General features: G+C 39.7%; 1 protein-coding gene across 1 annotated transcript; it reads left to right on the forward strand.

The window, feature by feature from the left end:
• Window positions 1–9,029: 9,029 nt before the first annotated feature.
• On the forward strand, window positions 9,030–25,294 carry STK25 (serine/threonine kinase 25). The gene is made up of 12 exons (XM_026701458.2): window positions 9,030–9,156; window positions 10,130–10,238; window positions 14,637–14,867; window positions 15,722–15,778; window positions 16,650–16,758; window positions 17,599–17,756; window positions 18,094–18,279; window positions 18,685–18,830; window positions 19,269–19,383; window positions 20,791–20,862; window positions 22,894–23,030; window positions 23,785–25,294. The coding sequence occupies exons 2-12, from the start codon at window positions 10,209–10,211 to the stop codon at window positions 23,822–23,824; spliced, it is 1,281 nt and encodes a 426-aa protein (XP_026557243.1). The 5' UTR covers window positions 9,030–9,156; window positions 10,130–10,208; the 3' UTR covers window positions 23,825–25,294.
• Window positions 25,295–25,599: the final 305 nt, after the last annotated feature.

A 25,599-nucleotide genomic window follows, 5' to 3' on the forward strand; every position in this document is an offset into this window, starting at 1 on the left:
CCCAAATGACACGCAATGGGGTGACCTCCCGGCAACCTAGCAGTTCCAAAGTGTACAAATGTGAGTAGATGTTATGTCATATTGCCCACATGGCCATGGAAATGTTTTTGGTCAGCGCTAGCTCAATGGCCTTGAAATGGAAATGAGCATCACCACCCTGTATACTCGGTAATGACCAGCAGAGTAAAATCCGCAGGGGATTTTGAAGTATCTTGAAGGAAGTCAGAGATTAGTCAGATTAGGAAGAGACGCCATAAAGGAAGGACAGGGGTTGCAACAGGGTCAGCAAATATCATGCTTTTATTGTCGTGTCAAGGGTGCATAGTGAGCATTCCATTAAGTATTGGAGAAAGGCCCTGGGACTAGCACTCCAAACCCTACTCTGCACTGACTGTTTTGCTTTTTATCCTTAGGCCTCAGCTTCTGCAGTTTCACACATTTTGATTGCTGGCTGATATGTACAATTTTTTTTAAATTTTACCTTACGTAAATTAAAGGCTAAAAAATAGGACATTAAAGGTGCTAAACACGTTGCATTTTATGTCACTTAAGACGAATATACATTGCAATTTCCTTTTGAAACAGTTTTTCTTCATTTTGCCAGCTCCTATGCAGAGAGAAATAAATAGAACCTCAAATGTATAAAATCATTTAAAGAATGAGGAACCAAGATTTGCTGGGCAGCAGCCTCAGGGAGAGGAGAGGCGGTGGAGGCAGCAGCTTTCCTAACTGGATATTCTGGCTCCTTAAAATCAGGTAATTCTGGTGGCTGATTGTTGTTGGGTATGTTTAGCTACCTGAATAATTTGTGCTAGCAAGCACATATGAATATTTTTGAAAGGTCTTTTGCCTACACGTGTATCTAAGAACTTGGGGATTCAGACTGAAACTGCTTGATGTATAAATAGATCCTTTAGAACAGTGGTTCCCAAACTTTTTCGGTCCACTGCCCCCTTGGTGCTACAAACTCATCCTCGGTGCTCCCCACCCGGGATGGGATTCAAATTTCTATGGGTGTGGCCTAATTTGAGGGTGTGGTTTGCTGGTCACATGACTGGGTGGGCGTGGCTTGCTGGTCACATGACTGGGTGGGCATGGCTTGCTGGTCACATGACTGGGTGGGCGTGGCTTGCTGGTCACATGACTGGGTGGGCATGGCTTGCTGGTCACATGACTGGGTGGGCGTGGCTTGCTGGTCATGTGACTGGGTGGGCGTGGCCAGGTGACTGGCAAGCCAAATACAAGTGGTCCTCACTTAATGACCGTTTGTTTAGCAAGTGTTCTAATTTATGACTGGCCTCCCCAGAGCTACTTGACCAGTTCTTGGAGTTTTGACAGCTTTAGACCAGGAGTCTAAATCCCACCCCTGCCTGTGTGTGTGAGAGAGAGGGAGAGAGAGAGGTTGGATCAGATCTCTTTCTCTCTCTCTCCCACCAACGCCAGAAAGCCACCGTCAGTCAAAATTCATATTAGTAGTCTCCGAGATTTAAAATTATGAGTTTAGTGGTCCCTGAGGTCCAAAAGTTTGGCGATCCCTGATCCAAAAGGATGAGCCTGAGAGAGGGAAAGAGAGAGAGAAAAGAAAGAGAGAAAGAGAGAGAGAAAATAAAGAGAAAAGGGAAAGAAAGAAAAAGGGACAAAGAAAGAGGGGAAATAGAAGGAAGGGACAGAAAGAAAAAGGAATAAAGAAGGAGGGAGGGAGGGAGGAGAAAGATAATGAGATATCTATTCTAGTCCAATCACCTGCTCCAGCAGGGTTAGAAAGGAGTGTGTGTGTGTGTATGTTCTCCTTGTAATTTACCAGTACATTTTGGTTTTTCTTTCTTCAGAATTGGCACTGTAATACATTGGGGAAAAGTAATTTTTAGGGTGGAGATCTGGTCCAATGGATCATGTTTAAAGCCTCAACAAAATGTGAGAGCTTCCTGATAGTCTTGACCATGTTTCGTCCACAAAACCTTTAATAGAAGCCAAAGAGGTTTCAATGTGCTGGCAAAGATGTTTCAATGTGGAAAAGGGCCTCAGTCTAAACTAGGCCTCATTCAATCTGATGCATCAGGTTTCTCTTTCTCTTTCTCTCCCTGCCTCTCAGACTGGCTTTCCTCTACTTTCCCGATGTGCCTGTGGGGCGGGTGCTTCGAACATGGATGGATGGATGGATGGGTGGATGGATAGATGGAGGGAGAGAGACAGACAGGCAGGCAGGCAGGCGGGCAGGCAGGAAGGCAGGTAGGTAGGCAGGAATGCAGGCAGGCAAACAGACAGACCTTTTGGATGGATGGATGGATGGATGGACGGACAGACAGACAGAATGTGACAGTGGCGGCACTTTGGGAAAGCGGTGGCAGTGGCTTTTCCCAATGTGCTGCCGCATTCGAGGCACCGGTTCTGGAGCATTACTACAGTCAATGGACTTACAGGGCCGGCGCCTCGAACGCCCCCCTGCCACCTCTTAGCATCCCCAAGGGGGCCGGCAGAGGGGGGGCTAAGAGGCAGCAGGGGGGCATTCGAGGTGCTGGCCGGCCCTGCAGTTTCACCCATTGACTAGCATTGCTCCGGAGCCGGAGCCTCCAATGTGGAAGCGGTGGCACATTACATGCCGCCACAGCCATGTTTGATGCACTGCCCCCCTGCCGCCTTAGCGCCCTTCTGCTGGCCCCCTTGGGGATGCTAAGAGGTGGCAGGGGGGTGTTCAAGGCACCGGCCCTGCAGGTTCACCCATTGACTGTAGCACCGCTCCGGAGCTAGTGCCTCAATGGGTGAACCTGCAGGGCCGGCTGGTGCCTCGAATGCCCCACTGCCGTCTCTTAGCGCCCCTCTGCTTGCCCCCTTGGGGACACTAAGAGGTGGCAGGGGGACGGTGCATTGAACGCTGCCGCGGTGGCACATAACATGCTACCGCTTCCACATTGGAGGTGCCGGCTCTGGAGCGGTGCTACAGTCAATGGGTGAACCTGCAGGACCAGCGCCTCGAATGCCCCCCTGCCACCACTTAGCATCCCCAAGGGGGCCAGCAGAGGGGCGCTAAGAAGCGGCAAGGGGGTGGTGCATCGAACACGGCCGTGGCGACACGTAACATGCCACCGCTTCCGCATTGGAGGCGCCGGCTCTGTAGCGGTGCTACAGTCAATGAGTGAACCTGCAGGGCTGGCACCTCGAACGCCCCCCTGCTGCCTCTTAGCACTCCCCTGCCAGCCCCCTTGCCTCTTAGCGCCCCCCTAAGGCATCCACCCCCGGGGGCAGTACTGCCCACTTTGGGAACCACTGCTTTAGAATAATAAGCAAATGCCACAGCTTATTACAACTTTCCCTGGGCTGGTGCTTTTGACATACACTAGACTATAGTTTCTAGAAATTAAACTTAGTGTAGCCAATAAAATGTTTCTCTTGTCTGGAGTATATCAGATTGGAAAATGCTTTCTCAGTGCATAAGCAATCTGAAGGCTTCAAAATATATGGTACTTAACACCGGTGTATAATCTCTAGCAATTACTATTCCAAAAAAGTACAGTGATCAGCACAGGCCATTATCATGAGAAGAAGCCCAGCTTGGTTCCATTCCACACAGACATCACATTATCTGAAGTATCGTATTACTGAATTATTTCCATTAGCTGTGTTAAATAGACAAGTTAAACATTTTCTAGGATGCAATTGTTAACATGATTCCTGTGTCACGGGCTGGATGCTTCACACGCTGACCACCCCCTCATCCAGTTTAGTGAAGGGGAAAAAAGTCCCAATATGTTACGTGAAATTGCGGTTACGATGTGAGTTTGACACCCCTGCTGTACGATCTCTATTTTCCAATGATGACTTTGACCCCTAAAGAGTTCTCAAAAACTAGACTGGCTGCAGCCAAATTTGTTTATAAGTGATAGTGCACATATCTAGAAGACCACTAGATGACAGCAAAATGATACAGAAAACTCTAATGCTTTGCTTCCTTCTAATGGTCCTCCGCATTAATTAAGTAATTAATCAACTAACTAATGTGATAGTTCTTGTAAGAGGACCTACATATCCAAACATGTATGGATAGAAAGAGTAGGAAAGCAGTAGCTGGCAGTAATTCTGGTAATACTTTGTAGGTTGTTGTATAGCTCACTGCAGCCATTTTAGGATTGATGAAGCCCTCTTGCAGCAGTATTTGACTAGAGTTGTCCCCAAATGTACTCAATGTTTTAAATGGCCCACTAAGCCCCAAAGGTTTCTCCCCATCTCGAGAAAAATATGCACTATCATACTTTTGTTCAGAACTATTTGATTGGTAGATGACTCTTGCCAATGAGAGAAATATCCTTAAGCCATTCTCCAGCTATCCCTAGAGAGATATTCTTCTTATGCCTTCTTATGGCAACTCAAGAGCAAGGAATTCTTTAGGAGTTGACACTTAAGCCATTCTTAGAGTGCTATAAGATTCCCCTCTTATTCTGATACATCCAAGATTTAGCCTCCAGATGTATAAAATCTACAATCTTGCAGAAAGTCAGGTAAGTGGGGTGATTTAAAACAGAAGCAACAATAGTAGGTCTGAACTGAAGTCAGCAAATGTCATGCTTTTTTGCCAATTCAAAGATGGGTAAAGTGCATTTCAACTCAGCACTGAGAAACACAAAACTGGAATATCACATAATTAGGACAGTGTTGATGAGCAGTTACTGCCCTCTCGTGGCAATAAAAGAAAATAAATATGTTCATGTTTCACATATCAAGAGTACAAAATTATGATCCTTAGGCTACACATGATTCATGAACACTACTTTTGCAATCCAGAATCCCCTTAAAATGTATTTCCCCCTTCCCTATTTCCTTTTCTGTTAAAAAGAAAAATGGATATCTAAAATCTGAAGCATTGGTGCTCATTTCATTCCTTAAGCCAACATCCTTCAGGGCCATTTTGAATCCTGTCCCTTTTTACTTTTGGGTATAGTCCACAACATGCCTCAAGTTTAACCTCCACATTAGCCCTTGTTTTGGATGGGATGCTTACTAAGTGAAGTATTCCAAACAGAAGGATTTTCTAAAAACTGAAAATGCAAATGATTTGTAAATTCCAGCTATAAAGGTTAGGGGGAAAAGTTTAAAAAAATGGGACTAAAAATAAATATAAATAAAAATAAGAATAAATATAAATATAAATAAAAAATAATGACAACAGGTAGAATAACCAGCCTTAAAATTGACAAAGAAGATATCAAAGTACTAGATAGCTTTTGCCTTTTTGGATTGACTGTCAAAAGGTCTTGATCTTAGGAAAAATGCTATAAGGCCATGATGTACCTATAGCTACAAAGATCAGAATTTTGCAAACCATTATCTGTGAAACTCTACAGAAGTGGAAGTTTAAAAAGAATGATAGAAGGAGTATTCGTGCATCTGAATTTTGATGCTGGAGAAACCTCTGGAGAATATCATGGACAGCAAAGAAAACAAATAGATTATCAAACAATCAAACTCAATTTCGGTGATACTAATAGAAGACCTGAAGGACCAGGATAAGGAGGGATAATTCAGGGGAAAATCTAGCAATATGATCACAAGAATTGATATCAACTTGATGGCACATAATCAGTCATTCGATTGGTTTGTAAAAGTCTGTTATCACCATTAGATGGCAACAAAGAGATACAGAAAACCCCTAACTTGACAGCATTAACTTTCTTTGGGAACATTATGCCAGTTTAACTGCTAGAACTAGGATAGTATAATGTATGTGCACACGCATGCACACCTTTGAGTCAGTATTTGACACCTGGACAAGTCTGTACAATTTTCTTGGCAATTTTCCAGAAGTAGTTTGCCATTGCCTCCTTCTCAGGGCTGAGAGAGAGTGACTGGTCCAAGGTTACCCAGCTGGTTTTATGCTTAATCCAACACATTTGTCAGATTCTAGATTGGAGAAGATCTAGAATAGTCATTCAACACTTTTAAATCAGCTACAGAAATAATTTTCTGTAATATAGTCAATTGTTCCTAACAGTATACAGGTAGTCCTTGATGTACAACAGTTCATTCAGTGACCGTTCAAATTTACGGCACTGAAAAAAGTGATTTAGGACCGTTTTTCACAGTTATGACCTTTGCAGCATCCCCATGATCCTGTGATCAAAATTCAGATTCTTGGCAACTGGTTTATAGTTATGAGCATTGCTGTGTCCTAAGACCATGTGATCACCTTTTGCCCACTTTCTGACAAGCAAAGTCAATGGGGAAGCCAGATTCATTTAACAACTGGGTTACTAACTTATCAACTGTAGTGATTCACGTAACAACTGTGACAAGAAAGGTCATAAAATGGGACAAAATTCACTTAACAAATGTCTCACTTAACGACAGAAATTTTGGGCTCCATTGTGGTTGTAAGTTGAGGACTACCTGTATTTTGATTGTTTTTCCTGAAACATAACAATGAAGAATCTGTCTTGCAATGGAAAACTGACATTTCTTACTGTATACTTAAGGAGTAGAGTCTGTTGTGGAATCCTGTTGGGCCCCAGAGAGAAGCTAGGACAACTTTCTACGATTCAGCTTATAAATGAAGGTGCATCAGGAGAATACCAAGAAGGGGTGGCTGTAGTGTAGGGGCCAGAAAGCTTCAGAGAATAAACAAATATTTATACAATACATGAATACATATAAAAGTGTTTCCTTGTGTTTCAAATTATGAAGAATTATCCAAATAATTTTGCCTGCTCATTAATGAATTATTTTAGAAAATGTGCTAAAAATGTAAATGATGACTGTTGAAAACCATCCAATTGGGAGTAAATTTTATCATACTGAGTGCAGTCTCCTCTGTTTATAAATAGATCTTTCTGGCATTAAAAAAAAATCAGTCTTTTATTTATGGAGATGAGAGAAAGGCTGCATCACAATAGCAGAGCATGAAGATTAGCTCAAAGATTCTTGAGAATGATTTGGACTGCAAAAGCAAAGAGCCAATGCTTCATCCCACATTTTTAAAACTACAGAATCCAAACTATTACTGGGAATGGTCGTTACCCATAGACAAAACATACTCTTTAGTCATTGAAAAATAGTAGCAAGTAGTAGATGTTTATATTAACAATGCTTAAGTGAAACTGTAATATAAAATATTGGCTGGTAAACACAGTATAGAAAGGGCTACTCAAGTTACTGATCAATACTTACTGAATGTTCAGCACTTCCCAGATGAGTGGAAATTAAAATGCTGTCTTCCTTGTGCTTTGAATGTAGCTCTTGTAAACCCATTTCGTAGGTTCTAATAGTAATATAAATTAAAGTTTCTATCAAGGATCACAAGCAAATTTATAATTGTCTACCAAAAGGGTGTCTGCATTAATTCCTTTTTGGCAAGTCACTTTTTCCTCTAATCCACACCTCTGCACGATCAATTTTATCTGGTAGAAAGACATCAAATCGTACATAGCCTGGTGTAAACCTGGAGTGGATTGCTAGAAGAAATGGGTGGGATCAAATAAAGATGAGAAATCCAATGATTATTCCAGGAATAAACTCTATACTGAAGTGGGGTATCTATATCTAAGAAAGGACTTATTTGCAATTCCTATTCAATACAGCTAACAGTCATGTTATGCTAAACCTAGTTTATACTTTAACTTCAGATTCAAATATAAGGTTAAGTTAACTTCTAAAGCAGTGGTAAAAACTATGAATTGACAGGAAATAACTGGGATTAAATACAAATAGAATAATGTTATCTAAATAGATTAACATAAGTTTGGAGTGCCTTGGAATATTTATTCAGTTACCACCTTTCACCTGAAAAATCTGACACCATCCCATTCTGCTGTGAATTGTGAACTAGCAAGACCGGCCAAAGCAGTTATACCTCCCATTAAAATTTATTTAACCCAAACTGAGCTTTATTTTTTGAGGCTAGACTTTAGCGTGTATAATTAAATTGCTTACTAATACACTCTTAAATTGCTGGTTAGACAATTCAGTTTGATTCATGCAAATGCAACATATTAAGTTCTATTTATTATGGAAATCTCTGTATCAACAATCAGCTATATCCTGTTACAGTTGACTATCAAGTATCTTTCAAAGTGCAACCTGTAAATTTAATTAAGAATACAACTTCCAAGCAAATATGTTGGAACTTTATATTTAAATGTATTTGAACTGAACTATTTGTTTTTCAAATATTTCCGGACTTCCAGAGAGCAAGCTATTTAGATAACAGCCATTTAAGGTTCTTCTGTCAATGCTCTTATTTTGTAACTGATATTTGCATGTTGCATTGTATCAAATTGCATTGGCATCAATGAAATAAAGTTATCTTACCAACAAATATTCTGCATGTGATTTTAGAGTGCATAACTTAACAAGTTATCAGATTGTCTTGATCTGAGTCCTCTAATAATAATTTATATCTGCTACTGACCAATTATCTTCATCTATGAAATTCATCTGTGCAATTCCTGAGTTATTTGGGGCTAAGTCCCACTCCCTTTGCTCTGATGTTGTGTAGTTTTGCTAACATTACCTTATTCATAATCTATCTAGTTCTACAACTTGCTTGAAATGTGTTTCTGCATAAGTCAATGAAATATTAAAAATGGATGAATATACAATAAAAATTTAAATGATCAAACTGAAACGATTGCTTCGCTTTGAAAGAGATAATTTGGGATTTTAACCTTGCAATAAAAACAAACGTTATTTTAATTGCTTTGGGAACATTCCACTCCTTCTTAAAGTGATGCTAAACATCGGCTTAGCGGAGGACTTCGAATGACATTTTGCTTTGTGCAAACATTGTACCGCCCATTTCGACCACCAGAAGGAATCAAAGCGCCGCAAAACAGTAGCAGCCTCAGCCTTTATTTCTTCCCCACGGCCGAAAACGAAGCCTGATAAACTACCTTTCCCAGAAACCCTCGCTTTCCGAGTTTCCTGCCCTGCCCCTCCTGAAATGTATCATAGTCGTTGCAGTCTCCGTTCCGACCTTTTTCTAGCAAGTCGCTTGGCCTAAAAACTACTCTTCCCAGTAGACTCCGCGGCTCCGTCGGACTCCTGCGCATGTTTGTTTTTCGTTGCCCTCCCTCCCTCCCCTGCAGTTACTCTCGCCGAGTTCGCTGGGCTGGATTGGCGCGCGCTAAGCTACAATGGGGCAGCTGGGCTGGAGAGACCCTCGGGCGGCAGGTGAGGCGAAGGGCTTCGGGCACGCCCGGGGACAGAGGCGGGACAAGTGGTTTGGGAGCAGGGCTGGCCGCGGCAGCTGTTGCCATGGCAAAGTGTATCTAGAAGCTTTTCCCTCTGGGGGCAGCCTGTAGGGCAGGGAAGATTTTGGCCTTTATCCATCTCGGGTTGGCTGCACATCTGGTGGGAATCACCCACCGGGCGTCTTCTCCGAGTTAATCTCCACCCCGCTAGGCTTTTTTGTCTTAATACACAGGTGATAGGAAAGGCGTTTCTTTTTAGATATTTTTTTTTGTTGGCTGTCTCGTTGCAGTCCAGCCTAAGGTTCCCCTTTGTGCAGCCCCGTCGTGCTTAATAAACCTGGGAGGCGGGGGGAATAAGAGGGGTCGTTTTGTCCCGCGCTGGAAAAGCGACTATGTATCTGTATGATTTGGTTTGATTTTTCTGTTATTAACCTTCTCCGCATCTGCTTTCTTCTGTATCTCTTGGATTACCGTTCCCATTATCCGACGTGATTGGTATCTCAAGACCCATAAGAGCGGATGGAATCGAAAATACTTCATGCTGGGCTTAATCATGAAGTTCAACTTCATACTGTGCTTTAAACTGAAATCCTGATGACAAAGTTGTCCGTTTTCAAAGCCGCACTGTTAAATCTCTGCTTTATCATACTGTTACTAAGAAAGAGAGCTGCTTTCTTATTTATTAAAGAAGCAGGTGTTCACCCCCATTCTTTTCCAAAGAATTCTGGATAGTATATCTGGATAGAGTTGAACTTTCCCCAACTACTTGCGCACTTGTGAATTGATAGACTAAGAGAATATCAGATTCTGAGTTGCCAATTATTCTGAGATGATTCAGATATTAGAGGTAGATTCCTTGTTGAAATTGCTGCTGTTCCCAAGTCTGTTAAAATGTGATGTGCATGTTTGTATCATATCACATTAATTGGCTGCATTTTTTTCTCTGTTTGTAGCTAAATGATCAATAGAAGGTAACATATTTTTTATTGCTGTGCAAGAATTGGTATATGGGTGTGGTGCCAGACTTCAGTCATGGCTCATCTGAGGGAATTTGCCAATCAGGTGAGTGAGAACTTGAAGCTATTTCTCAATCAGTTTACATGAAATTGAAATAATTAAACAAATTTCTGAATGTGGCACTTTACACTACATTCTGACCTTCGTTGTTGCAAAAGTCGGAGGTGGCATCAGTTTTCAAGATCCAGTTTACCATGTTCTATGAACCAGGCCAATTTCCCTGGATACTTTTTTCTATAATTTTGCTAGATGGCATTATGCTATGTATATCTTTATATGATCAAGTTTTTCATAATTTATCCTAACTTTATGAGGGATTGACTGACTTTCTACCTTGTTCTCTGCCCGCCATGCATTTTTTTAAATATTTCTTTTTATATATTATATTTATAGTTCTAATATGTATTTGGTGATAGTTGATACAGCAGTTGAATGCAGAAATCAAGCATGAGGCTTGCTTTTTGAGAGTAGATTTTGTGTCATTATATGAAAAATTGCTTGCATCTTGAAGTCTACTGTATAGTGCAATATTAATGCAATATATCAGGGGTTTTCAATTCAATGTATAGAATGTGAAGGATGTGTGTTTGGGTTTATTTTCATAGCCATAATGTACACTGAAGATGGTATTTAATTTCGTTGTACAAGGTGCAGTGACAATAAACTAAACTAATCTTGTTCGCTGTCCACTGTCAAAGAGTTGGAAAGCATTTCTAATCATGTTGTTCTGTACTTGAATGCTTGCACATATCCTATTATTTTGGTTACTTCTAGAAAAACATCTGTGGCTTTAGTTTATAGGAGCTGATTGATCTCGTCCTTGCATCTTAAGTATACAAATTGCATAAAAGAAAAATATTAATGAATATATATATATATATATATTTGTTTTCTTAAGTTTTCGCGGGTACTTACATGTATGGTATTCAGCTTTGTTCGGGTATTTTCCCACGTCATACTTGTGCTTTTAAAGTTGTAGCAACGTTTTGGCAGAATCTCATCTGCCATCATCAGGCTTCTGTATTGTGTTCATCTGTGAGTCAGATTTCACAGCTGTTTCAGTTTTAAATTTGGGGCTAGCCTACTGCTGTGCCAGAATGGTTTTTTTTCTTCATCCTGATTGGTTGGGAGTCTGGGTCTGTGTTTATTGGTCTTGGAGTTTGCTGTGTTCTGCTTGATTGGTGTTTCTAATGTCTTCTGTCTCTTTTGTGGCCGTTTTTGTCTTGATTAGCTGGCAACATTGTGTTCCTGTATTTTAGTGCAGCTTGGCTCTGAGTAAATGAACGGCTATCATTAATTAGGAAGTTAGGTTTCATCTGGGTGCCTGGTTGGGGTGTGTTTGAGCTGGAGGTATTGGGGGGATCTGTTTGTGCCCAGATGTTTGCCTGGCTTGTGTGAAGATTTTTTTGTTTGTGAGTTTAGGCTTCCAAATAATTGACAGTCTGGTGGAATCATCTCTTCTATTCATGCTTTCAGGTCTTTTTTCAATCTTTATGGCTTCTCTGATAATTCGGTGGCTGGGGTTTTCTATAGTGGCTAGGGTTTTGGTGCCATTGAAGTCGATGCTATAACCTGTGGCTTTCATGTGTTGGACTAGTGAGGAAGTGTGCTCCAGCTTTTTTACTGCATTTTTGTGTTCATCCAGGTGGGTGCTTATTCTTCTATTGGTCTGTCCAATGTATGTGGCCGGGCATGATGGGCAGGGACTTCATATATGCCTTGGTTTTCCAGGTCAATTTTATCTTTGGGGTTTCTTAGGGGGGCTGCTATTTTTCTGTCTGTTTTGAAGGCAGTCTTGATGTGATGCCCCTGTAGTATCTTACTGATTTTGTCTGTAGTACCTCTTATGTAGGGCAGGACAGCTGTTCCATAGGTCTGTTCATCTTCTAGGTCTCCATTATGTCTCAGTGTGTTTTTGTGGATCAAACCGGTGATTTTGCTTTTGTGGAAGCCGTTAGCTGTCAGTACTTTAGTCAGGGAGCATAGTTCAGTCTTTATGTGTGTCTTGTCTGCCAGGTGTTTGGTTCTGGCAATTAGTGTTTTGGCCACGGAGTTTATCTGTGCTGAGTGGTGGTGGGATTGGGCATTGAGGTAGCGGTTGGTGTGTGTTTTCTTCTGGTATATGGTGTGTCCTAGTCTGCCATCTCTTTTTTGTAGATTAGTACATCTAGGAATGGTAGTTGTTTGTTTGTTTCCGTTTCCACGGTGAACTTGATTTTGGGGTGGTGTCACAAGTACCAGCTGGGGGCCCTCCAGAACTGTCAGTGTCACATATGTACCAGTTGTAGTTTCTGAATAATCTTCAAGGATTGCTCCATGCAGAGCGCATTGCAGTAAACCAACCAGTAAATGACCAGGACATGAGTGACTGTGTGCAGGGCCTCACAATCCAGGAAAAGGTGCAACTTGTGCACAACTTGAAGTTGTGCAAAGGCTCTCCTAGCCATAACTGTCACCTGCTCTTTGAGCAGGAGTGAGGAGTTTAGGAGAAGGCTCAGATTGTGCACCAAATCTGTCTGTGGTAGTCAACTCCATCCAGAACTAAGGATGATAAACACCCTGAGATGTTTCTCCACAGCTGCACTCAGTCTTATCAGGGTTCAACTGAAGCCAGTTGTCCTCCATCCAAACCCCCACAGCCTCCAAGCACTGTGAAAGGATAACTATAGCATCAGTATATATGAAATTTTGCTGGTTTAATCCATGCATTAATACATAATAATTATGGATAGCTATGGATTATTATTACTATTTTAATAATGTAGTCTATTCACAATTTTCAGAAAATAATTGATACTCATCCATCCATATTCCATATTAGTGTGCTTTCTACTACTTATATGGAACAGCCATTTTTGGATTGAGCTTCTCTCACAAAATAGATACGGAATTTTTTTGATGTGAGTCAGCCTGCAAGAGATGTACACGGGCTGTTATATATCTTCCCATTTTATATGATGTTCCCACTGTTACTGTTATACTTACAGGAAGTGCAGAAGATAGATGAAAATAGCTCTGGAAATCTTGTTAAAGTATGAAAGTTAAAATTGAATTCTGCAGCATTTAAAATTATTTTCACAAACTTAACTCCATTAATTACTTCACTTCAATAAATACAGTATTTCAACTCATAAGATTGTTTTAAGCTGAGATTCATTTATAGTAAATCTTGCATACTTTCTTTTTGGATAACATCTAAAATTGATCTCATTTCAAAATAACTGAGAATAGAAATGAACAATTTCAAGTTTTATCCAGTACTTCAAGCCTTTATAATTAATTTCAAGGTAGAAGAAACTTTGATGAAATGTTACAGCTAATTAAGAGTAATTAATCTCCAGTATAGAAGAGACATTTATTCAAGATTGCATCACAAAAAACTGATGTATTAACAAATGCCACTTGGGTCTAGTGGTTAAGGAACCAGAATACAAACCAGAAAACTAAGATCTAATCCTTTTTTTAGGCATGCAAAATGGATAACTTTGGGCCAGTCACTCTCTCAGTTTAACTTAACCTCACAGAATTGTTGTACTGAGAAAATAGGAAGAGGAAGGAGTATTAGGTATATTTGCTGTTTATAAAAATAATAAAGGCAGAATAGATACATCCTACCTCTATTAATTTTAATATTATATATAATGATTGTATAGTTTGCTGTGTAAAACATTCTCCTGAATTTGATGTTTTCATATATGGGCTTTTGGCTATTGACAGCAATAAGCCAAAATTTCAGGAAATGTAAAACAGATTCTGCTAGCAGTCTCCAGCATGGAAGAGGACTGTGCAAATTCAAGGCTTGTTTCAGAGTAATTTTTAGGATTTGTATTTTCAACATAACTGAAGGACACTAGGTTGGGGAAGGCTTTGCTATATTAAGTCACAGAACTCATGACATGCAAAAGAGGCAAACATTATTCAAGTTTCATTCTATTGAGACCATACAGTTTCTCTTTTCACATTTATGAATATAGTAATCATTTATTGACTACTTTACATTGGCACACTATTGTCGTGTATGTGTGTATAATAAAATCAAATATAGACTCTTTCAACACATAAAAGGCTTTCAATTTATTATGATGTAATTTTCTTGATCTGACTTCTTTTTTTTACATCTGATGATAGTCAAAGTGACATTTTATTTTTGGTGAAATTTACTGTCATGGCTGCACCTGTAGAAAATATAAATGTTAAGTTAAAATATAATTTTTGGTATTCATAGGTCTTCACATATATATGTATTTGTTCTAATAGGGAGCCACTATTGTCACTGTACTATAGTGAGCTCCCCTATGGATGGTCTGCTTAGAATTGTTATACTAATAATAATCACCTGTGGTATTTCTGCATTTTTGAGTTCTGAATAGTTTGTCTTAATGCGTTCTTTCCCTCTCACCTCTTATCTTCTTCATTTCCCCAATGTTTTTTTATCCAACTTAGCATTCTCGGGTTGATCCAGAGGAACTGTTCACTAAGCTGGAGAGGATTGGTAAAGGATCATTTGGCGAAGTGTACAAAGGAATTGACAACCGTACCAAGGAGGTAGTAGCTATCAAAATAATTGACTTGGAAGAGGCAGAAGATGAAATTGAAGACATCCAGCAGGAGATAACAGTTCTTAGTCAGTGTGACAGTCCGTATATCACCCGATACTATGGCTCCTACTTGAAGGTAACTGAAACTGGAAAAGTAGCCTGGATTGCAATGCTTTTGTTGCAAGCTGGTAATTTTGCAACTTACTATAAAACTGAAGGAAAGGGAAACAAAAATCAAATACTGTACAAAACTTTCTGACTCCAAGCACAGTAAAATGGCTTCTTTTTTTAGACAAGCCCCCTGTTTTTTCCAAGAATTGTTTATATTATATATTTTGCAGCACAAAATCTTGTGGTAAAGACACTGAGTGGATAAATGTCAGTGAGCAGAGGAAGGTTTTCTTTCAAAGGCCTTTCTCTGTTGTTATTGAAATAAAAATACTCATGATCAATATTTAATCTTCCAGAGAGCTAATAATTTGAATGAAAATCAGACTAAGCAATCAACTGAATGAATGAGTATTACATGCAGTGGTCCCTCCCTAAATTTACTGATTCTAAATTAGACTTTCTTAATAATTTTACTGAGTTTGTAAAAATGTTGTCATTTGTTAATTGAAGGTGCTTAATTATAGTGGATGAACTTTGCTTCTGAAATGCTAATCTTTTGCCTGTGAAGGACTGCTATGATAATTTCAATTTCTGTGCAGCAAAGATAAAGGTGTCCTTGTATTTCCTTATGTTAACATTCTTGCATTAAATTGGTTATCATGGTACTGCTTATATAATTTCTTAAACTGTAAAATAATAATATCCCCATGAATGTGTTACAAAGATCAGTGAGACAGCTAGGTCTTAATCTGGTATTAAGAAACTATGTAAGAGATGAAGGACAGTTTGTTTTGTCTAGTATTTCTAATGAGAAAGTAGATGGATTTAACTGAACTTTGTGACAATACTATTGTCACATCTGCTTGGCTTAATCTACAGGGCACCAAACTGTGGATAATCATGGAGTATTTGGGAGGTGGCTCAGCTCTGGATCTAGTAAGTATCTTTGTTGTTTTTGTTTATTACCTTACCAGAATTAGCCACTCCAGGAGCAGCTCAAGATTTCATATAATCATTTATGACCATCTACCTAACCCAACTGGTGTTTGGCTCCACGCAGTCAACAGTTTTGATATTCTGGCCTTGGATGAAGTGGGTTATCTGGATCCTTTTCAGTGTTGGTTTAGGTCAAGGTAGCATTGAGACGGCATTGATTCCACTTATGAGTGACCTCTGGAGGGTTTGGGATGGAGATGGTGCAACTGTCTTGACCTTTCTGGATCACCTGGCAGCTTTCAATATCAGCCATGGTATCCTTCTGTACTAGTTTCAAAGATTGGGAATGGGGTTTTTGTAGTGGTTCTCTTCTTCCTCTCATAGCCATTTCCATTTTTTTGGGGGGGGGGGAGGGGTCAACCTAGATTCCTACGTGATATCTCAGGATCCAGGTTTTTTGCCCCTCCTCTTTAATATCAAATGCCCAAGATCATTTGTGCTCAGAGAGTGTGGGATCATCAGTATGCTGATAATACTTATACATCTCCAATCTGGTAAAGCTGGTCAGGTGATGCTGTCGAGATGCTGACCCAGTGCCTGGAGGTTCTGATGGCCTGGATGGGTAAGAAGCTCCAACTCAGTCATAGCAAGGAATGGGTTTGGGTTTTTGGCTACCTAAGATCTGGTGATATTCATCTTTGATACTTGATGGGGATACATTTTCCTTGACAAAGTTAGTGTGCAATTTGGGGCTTCTTCTCATGAGCTGGTGGCTAGAGGGGTATTGCACAGATTCATATGTTTTGAAAAATATTCATAGCCAAAGTCATTTTATATATTTCGTGGACATATTTCTGCCCTTGTGATTCAGCTCAAGCCTGGTCCCTTGGAAGAGACCTACATTGCCACAATTCTGCGAGAAATTCTGAAAGGTCTGGACTACCTTCATTCTGAGAGGAAAATCCACAGGGACATCAAAGGTAAGGCACATAGAGTACACATTGTGTTCATTCATGGCAGTTCTTTATTGAGATCAATGAATCATTATTGCTAGTAATATCCTAGGAAGAAAAATCTAGCTAAGTGTATATCTTTCTGTGATCATGCATTGTCTGGAAGGCCACATAAATCAATGAAAAGATTAATGAAGATTATTTCTTTTTTTAAGAGGGAAATTTTTCATGATTTTGAAAATGAGAAGAGGGGATGAATGGGAAAAGGAGATTGTGAAACAAAAAGTATATTTTACTCTGCCAAACCACTATGTTTATAATGAATAATAATAAATGGAAATTTAAAATCAGCAAAAAAGTTATTCCATTTGCTATAGTTAAGAATACTATAGAAACAATTGACTCCCTTTCATAAAAGGATGGTTTTTGATGAAATTTATGCTGTGTGTATAAACTGTGCAGTTACTTTCAAATTGCATTCAGCATAGTACTTCTGGATAGTGATTTTTTAAAACCAAAATACAGGGTACATTTAGGATAATTACAATGGCTTTCCCAATAGAATATAGACAAGAAAGATATAAAATATGCAAAGAACAGTGAATGAAAAACAGAATTAAACATTTCAGATAGGACAATTATAATTGTCTAACTTCTGAACATATAAGGAAGTGGATTAAGGACTGAACCAAATTTCTGGATGTTTTCTGTTTTCCTGCTACAGTTCTTTAAATAATTATTTGTCATCTTCTCTATCTTGAAAATCAACTGAAAACTGTATACCAAACCTTCAAAAGTTACTGTCTTTCCACAAGAAAGATAACCCCCCTTTGATTAAGTTACTTGTATAACTTTTTGTATAAACAGCTGCCAATGTGTTACTTTCGGAGCAAGGGGATGTGAAACTAGCAGACTTTGGTGTGGCTGGCCAACTAACAGACACTCAAATCAAGAGAAACACCTTTGTTGGGACTCCTTTTTGGATGGCACCCGAAGTCATCAAGCAATCAGCCTATGACTTCAAGGTGAGCCAAGAAGAGCAACTGGAAGTAAAAAGACCGTCAGTGTATTATCTCATCAGGGAACTGCCCTTTGTAGAAAAAAAAAAAAAATTTACAGTATGTTTTGTCCACATCCTTTGCCCACAATAATATTTGAGCATAGTAACAGAGCTTTGCTCCTACCCACATATACAAACATGCACGCACGCACGCATGCACACACACAGGATCATAATGGAAGGTGAATTGAACTATTGTATTCTGGAAATGGGAATCAAAGTCTATGACCACACAATGTTGGCTTCCATGGGCAAATTAAGGTGGGATATTCTGAGTTTGTACCCTTTTGTTTTTCTTCCAGGCAGATATTTGGTCCCTTGGCATTACTGCTATTGAACTGGCAAAAGGAGAGCCTCCAAATTCTGACCTGCATCCAATGAGGGTTCTCTTTCTGATTCCCAAGAACAACCCTCCAACATTAGAAGGGCACCACAGTAAGCCCTTTAAGGAATTTGTGGAAGCCTGCCTTAACAAGGACCCCAGATTTGTAAGTGGCTTTTTTTTTTGCTTGTCTTCGTAAGCAGAGCCTACAGAGTACTGCATCAGAATATCTGGCAAAAGCTATTAACAGAATACGATACTTGACCTTTGGAGCTAAGGAAATAGACGAGACTCATCTCTGGTTTATCCTCCACAGAAGATTGTGGTAACTTTGGGCCAGTCATGCTATCAGCTTTCTAGCCCAATCTATTTTACAACATTGTTGATGGAAAACGTTATGTACACTGCTCTGACCTGGAGGAAGTGTGGATGTAAGTTTAATTAAAAATTAAGTCTGCCTGAGTCATTTTCTAAACCAAAATGCTCTTCAGAAAGCCAAAAGTGATGTCCACCTTCTTATTTGGGCTTCAACTAACTGAAACTCCTTGTTTTATCTCTTTTTTTGGCACAGAGGCCCACTGCAAAGGAATTGCTAAAGCACAAATTTATTACACGTTACACCAAAAAAACATCATTTCTCATGGAACTCATTGACAGGTACAAACGGTGGAAATCAGAGGGGCATGGTGAGGACTCCAGCTCAGATGATTCTGACATGTATGTATCCTCCCTGTCTCCTGCTCCATTCCCAGATAAGAATAACTCAGAGTCAGATGTTAGTGAGAGAAATCTGAACACTACACATTTTGTTTCATGGAAAATAATATTTTGTAGATCTTAACATGGATATAATTGATGTGGCTTTTTGAGTATGGATGAGAAAGGAACAACATATATTATTTTAATACTAGATGCTTCCATTTTAAAAAAACGAAGACAAATGGAATACATGAATATCCAATTTTGGTTCCATGCTGGGAATCTACTAGAAAGATTAGTGAATGTGGTATCACATCAAATGTTAGCCCCATGATATACCACACCGTTTGTGAGGGCATAGGAGCAGTTGGGGAAACTCTTTTATAATTTTTGATCTGTAATATAATTCATTTTGATGTATTTTTTGAATAAAAGTGGTTTTATTTTATTTCCTAGTGATGGAGATGCAGATGAGAGGGATCAAGGGCCCATTTGGACTTTCCCTCCAACTATTCGGCCCAGTTCCCTCAACAAATTGCATAAAGGGTTGTCTCATCATGGATCTCAAAAGGTCAGTGTGGTATTTATTGCAGCTAAGAAGAACCAAACCTTTGATAGTAGATCTGGGGGAACTTTAATGTTTTTCTATACTGAGACTAAAGTATTAGAACATTTTCTTTGGCTGCTTTTTTATTTTTAGCATTAGTACCAGATACAAGTGGCAAATAGGATGTCATTTCAGCCTTAGGCTTTTTCTTAAATCAGAGTGGGACTGCTGAGTGTCTGTAGAAAAAATAGAAAGCAGTTAATGATATTTGTTTACTTGTTTCTTTCAAAACAATATAGGTTCATGATGCTTGGCAATACAGTGCATTTTTGTGGACAAAGAGCAAATATAGATAGTGGTAGGCAATCTAGTGCAGTGGTTGCCAACCAGTGGGCCGGGGACCACTGATGGTCTGCGAGAAAATGTTGGTGGTCCGCAAAGAAATGTAACCCCCAAAGCGCCCCCCAAAGCAATCAATCCAGGCTGCGTGGGAACACAAGGCTGTACCACCCACACGGCATGCGGGAACGCAAGGCTTGCATCACTTGCATTGCAAACAGCACAAGGTAGGGGAGGGGGGAAAGGGCGGAGGGGGGGACTTGCCCCACTCGCCTGGCCTGGCCACCAGGCTGCTGCTTTCCGCTTCTTTCTTCTTCTGCTTTTGGCTGCATGCAAGGAAAGCGGCAAAAGTCTTTCTTTCTCTCCCCCAAACTCCTCCAGAAATGAGTCTTTGGCACCCTGCAAGGCGTCCTGCTCCAAGAGGCTGCACCATTCTGGTGGAGTTTGAGTGAGAGAAAGAAAGACTTTTGCTGCTTTCCTTGCATCAAGCCAAAAGTCTCTCTCTCTTTCCCCCTGAGAATGGAGCTGGAGACTGCGATCCCAAATAAAGGATATATCAATCGGTAGGAAAACGGGGTGGGGAATTTTCCTGCAGACTTTTTGGGGGATTTCTCCAGGGTGTCTGCTGCTTTCTGCAAAGACCCTGGGAAAACGTCAGCAAGCCACCATCAGTCAAAATTCCTATTAGTGGTCCGCGGGATTCAAAATTATGAGTTTGGTGGTCCCTAAGGTCCAAAAGGTTGGTGACTCCTGATCTAGTGCATTCCAGATTTCAACCCCCATCAGTCCAAGTGGCCAGGGATTATGGAACATGTAGTTCAAAAACATTCAGACTAGGTTTGTATATTACATTAGCCATAAAGATGTTGATTTTGATGTAGCATAATGTAGTCACAACATTTTCATTTGTAGATCCTCATGTATACTTACGCATTATGAATCAGGCCCTATGGCCTTTCCAATAAAATCTCAATTAAAGAAAACCATGGCTTAGCAAAATGTATGAACCAGTCCTTGAATATTCTTGTTCTAATAACTGGAGGTCTCGCTTAGGGAAACATTGGCTGGCAACCTTGGTTTTTCTCTTTCCAGGCTTGTGAACCCATCAAGAGGCAACCCCGGTCCCAATGTCTCTCTACTCTCGTCCGTCCTGTCTTTAGAGAAGTGAGTTTCTGGCACATTCTGAGCAGTTTTTGTGAACTTCTTTGTAACATGTAAAGGGCTTGGATAACTAGATGAGGATCTCTGAAATGGATAGGAATCTGAAAAGCAAGTGCACAGCAAGTGATAACTTTTGAAAGGAAAACCAGGTACAGGTTCTACACAGGTGTCTAAATCCAATATTCACAAAGGCTTCTAAGTAGTTTTTACCAGTACTATTGGGTCATGCACAGTTTTTTTTTTTGGGGGGGGGGTTGTATGTCATTTTTATATTTAAATAGCAAGTATTCATGGTGATTCACAATGCCAAAAAGTTAATAGATGTCCGGTATAGCATGCAGATGAACTGCAGGGTCCTTCTAATTATGATGCACTTCTTGAAAGCCAAAAGAACTCAAAACCAAAATAAGCAGTTGGTAACAATGCACTAGTACCACAGTATCTGTTTGAAATCAGTTCACTGCTTCTTTGGTGCCAGTCTGGCATCTTTTCGGTGTGTTTCTAGCAAAAGGCATTTTCTTCCACCAGAGGGGGTAATATATACTGTTGCTCTTCCACAATCAGTGCTCAGCTTTGCCTTGTGCATCCTGATTATGTGGGAAGCACAAAGCAATGGGTAACTGGTTTAGGGTAGGATCTCTTCAGGACAGGTATATAAGCCATACTAATAATCGAAAAGCAAAGCCAAACAAGCTTTTGATTACAGACCAATTGCTCTTGTACTGATCCTTTTTTGCTTTTGCTTTTGATTCACAGTTAGCTATTCAATTTCTTATGAGGAAATTTCTTAACAAAAAAATCTTATACTGCAGTCTGTCGAGAACAAACATTTTTCTGAAATATAAATGCCAAGTGTGCTGAAACTTAAATAGGCGATTCCAGAAATTGTGGAGAAATGAAAAGCCACACTAAAAACCTTTTTTACTGGGTGGTGGATGCATGGGTTATTTTCAATGGAACAATAATGTTACATATTATTTTGCCTAACATGTATGGTGTTCAGTTTCATATATGAGCTGGTCTTAAGCTCTCACCTATGATTTACTCATGCTGAAATCAAGAGTTGTCTATACATTTTGATTTGGATGAAACATACCTGACAAAAATTAGCAAATATAGTACAGGTAATCCTCAACTTATCACCACAATTGAGCCCAAAATTTATGTTGCTAAGTGAAAAATTTGTTAAGTGAGTTTTGTCCCATTTTATGAGTTTTCTCACCATAGTTCTTAAGTGAACCACTGCAGTTGTTAAATTAGTAACACAGTTGTTAAGTGAATCTGGGTTCCCCATTGACTTTGCTTGTCAGAAGGTTGCAAAAGATGATCACATGATTCTAAGACACGGCAACTGTCATAAATGTGAATCAGTTGTCAAGCATCCGAATGTAAATCATGTGAATATGGGGATATCACAATGGTCATAAGAGTGAAAAATGGTCATCAGTCACTTTTTCCAATGTTGTAACTTTGAATGGTTACTAAGTGAACGGTTGTAAGTTGAGAACTATCTGTACAGGTAGTCCTCAAATACAGCCACAATTGAGCCACAAGTTTTTTGCTAAGCAAGACAGTTAAGTGAGTTTTGCCCCATTTTATGACATTTCTTGCCACAATTGCTAGAGGAACCACTGCAGGTAAATTAGTATCACAGTTCTTAAATGAATGGCTTCCCCATTGACTTTGCATGTCAGAAGGTCTCAAAAGGTGATCAAAGGCCTGTGGGACCCTGCAGTCGTCATACATGCCAGTTGCCAAGAATCTGAATTTGGATCATGTGACCAGGGGCCCAAAGTATGATCCTAAATATGAATAAGCCACTTTTTTCAGTCCCTAACATGAAACAAAGGGGTGTGAGTTGAGGACTGCCTGTATATGACATCTTTTTACATCTGGGTGGAGAGTAATACACTTACATATTAAAATTGTGACTCTAATTATGGAGTATGTTCTGTCATCTCTGATATAAAATGAAACTGTAAAAGAAATATTGTGACTATTCCAAACAAAGTGTTAATTTTGTTTTATTGGCAGCTCAAAGACAAGCACAAGCAGACTGGAGGGAATGTAGGCGCCATGGAAGAACTTGAAAATGCTTTTAGCTTAGCTGAAGAGTCTTGCCCTGGAATCTCAGATAAGCTCATTGCATATATGATGGAACGAGTGCAAAGGTAAAATCAGCAAGAGCCGTTAGCCTGATCAAACTTAATAGTGTCAGAAGAGCTCCCTATTCCTAATTTATGCTGCCTTTTGTTTGGGCCCACAATATTTAGGTAAGTGCTATAGATTGTGGATTCCTTCCTGTATACTTATAAGCTTCTACAACTTAGTCCTTTGAATGGTCTCTGGACAGGATACTGAACATCCATTCTAATCGTAATCCACAACAATTTTGCCTAAACATGACTTTGAATATTTAGCCCAAAGCAATGTTCTACCTGTTCATTATTGAATTTGAAGGAAGATTATGGTATACATCAGGGGTCCCCAACCCTTGGTCTGCAGCCTGATGGGAATTGAGCAAGCAGCGGGCGAATGCATGAAGCTTCATTTGTGCATGTGTGGTATTAGGTTGCACGTGCCAAACCATCCCCTTCCCCCTGCTCCCACCACCAGTCCATGTAGCCAGAAAGATTGGGGACCGCTGGTATACACGACTTCTGTATATAATATCTGTAAAGTGAAGATGAGCCAGCTGAGACTTCAGGCCACGGGTGACATGCAAAGCTCTCCCATCTTCACTGTTGAATTTCAGCTTGCCACTACTTTGAGGCACAGCACATATGAAAAAGTACAACATACAGAGACTCTACTACCTAAATAAGGAATCCCCAGTGTGCAACTTAAATGCCTATGATATTATCCACTTTTGGTTTAATAACATATGGTGGAGAAGCCTGATAGATTTCTCTTGTTCATCCTCAGGTTCTCACACAGTAGGAACCATCTGTCTTCAGCATGCTGATGAGTTGCTCTTTATTGCTCATGAAAAGGGTGACTTTCCTCCCACCCCACCCCACCAACTCCACAAGAACTGCATCTTGAATTGTTACCTGCTATTGGATGTTAACATTGTGCTATGAATTCCCAGTCATTTCAGAGCCTTTATGTGTGTATGTGTCATGCTCCCATGATGGGATTTGTAAAGCAAATGATCATGGACTACTTTGCAGTACTGGGAGGGTAATTTCTACAATGCATTTCATGAAGGTTTTTAAACAATAACCAATTTTGCTCAGGTCAGACCTTGTTTCAAAGCAAAATCCTGACTGCTGGAAAATCAAAACTCTTAGACAAACACATTCCAAGAAGGAAGGAGACGCTGGTGGGTTTCTCCTCTGGCCAGAGGCAAAGTTTACTTAAGCACATAGATGATCTCTTGCCAGTCAGCTAGATAGCAATAGATGGCTGTTACTCAAGAGAGTCTTCTTTAGACTTTCTCAGTTTAATTATACAGGTGATATTTTCCTCCTCAGTCTGCTTGCCCCTTTTGTGAGGCAGGCTTGTCTGCTGCTGTAATCTGCCCTTGGCCACGTTTCAGTGACAATAGCTCAGAGCAGAAATGCTTGTAGTGTGGCAAGGCCTTTTGCTGCTATACAGTATTCATTACTGTCAACTCATATCTGATTCAGTAATTTTGGCAAGCAAAGTATTATGGACTTACTAAAGAGGAGAGACATTAACTACTCCTACAAGTTAGAGAAACAACAGAGTCCTTTCAAAGTTTCTACACGTTTAGAGCTTTGTTTGTGAAATGTGGCTAAAATTTTCTGTTAAATTGAAATAAAGTGTGGTGCCAACCAGTGAAGAATATTCTAAGTGACGTTCCTGAAACGTGTTCTTTGTTCTGTCTCTTTAACTGTTTACTCTATGTTGGACCTGAATAGTTTTAGAAGGTATCCTATCATTTTCTAAGCAATCTGAAACTCTTAAGTAGGAAGTTAGCAGATCTATAGCAGTATTAAAAATGAAAATGGGAGTATCATTTTCTAATTATGTAATATCTGATAGTGCCATAGATGACTTGAGAAAGACATTACTGCCTAATAATTACATTTGTGGGTGGAGGTGGATCTTCCAGTTCTGTTTTATCCTCCCTGAAAAATGCTCTGTTGATAGTATTCAGATATTATGCTGGGACATAATGCTCTTAAAAATATCTGGGAAAGTTGTATTTCAGCCACACTCATGAATTTGAGTCCAATTTCTTTACCATTATTTCTCCAAATTATTTCCACAAAATATAAAAAATATACCAATGGAGAACAGGAAGCTGCTATTTTGTGCTGTTCATAAAAGGTACTTTATGCTAGTCCACACAGTATTGCCAGAATGCTCCCCAAAGTGACTCCAATACTCAAAGTAACAATTATTGCTATTCAAATAAGCAGCAAGAGGGATCTGCCACTTCCAATAAAATTAACTTGTAAAACAATGTGACTTTGCTTCTTTATTCATTAGTTTTATGTTTTGCCTTTTTTCCAAGAGCTCAAGATAAGTACCTGCTCTTCTAATTTTTGCACAAACAATCCAATATGGTGGTTTGGGCTGAATGTTAGTTATCTATCAACAGGACTTCTATGCCTGGGTGTAGACTTGAACTTAAGCCTCCCCAGTCAAACATAACTGGTATTATTGCTTGGTGGAATGAATGCAAAGTTTCAAGTTGATGCTAATTAAGGGCCAGAGTTTACACATGCACTTTCTTTAGGTTATTTTTTTAAAACTGAGGATAAAGCT

Source organism: Pseudonaja textilis, chromosome 4 (genome assembly GCF_049901715.1).
Source record: "Pseudonaja textilis isolate UNSWEBS1 chromosome 4, rPseTex1.2, whole genome shotgun sequence".
Taxonomy (NCBI): Eukaryota; Metazoa; Chordata; class Lepidosauria; order Squamata; family Elapidae; genus Pseudonaja; species Pseudonaja textilis.

Coding starts and splice junctions, on each gene's coding strand:
- STK25 (XM_026701458.2), top strand. CDS start 10,209: ATGGCTCATCTGAGGGAATTTGCCAATCAG. Junction 14,868..15,721: donor ACTATGGCTCCTACTTGAAG/GTAACTGAAACT, acceptor CTTAATCTACAG/GGCACCAAACTGTGGATAAT. Junction 20,863..22,893: donor TCCGTCCTGTCTTTAGAGAA/GTGAGTTTCTGG, acceptor TTTTATTGGCAG/CTCAAAGACAAGCACAAGCA.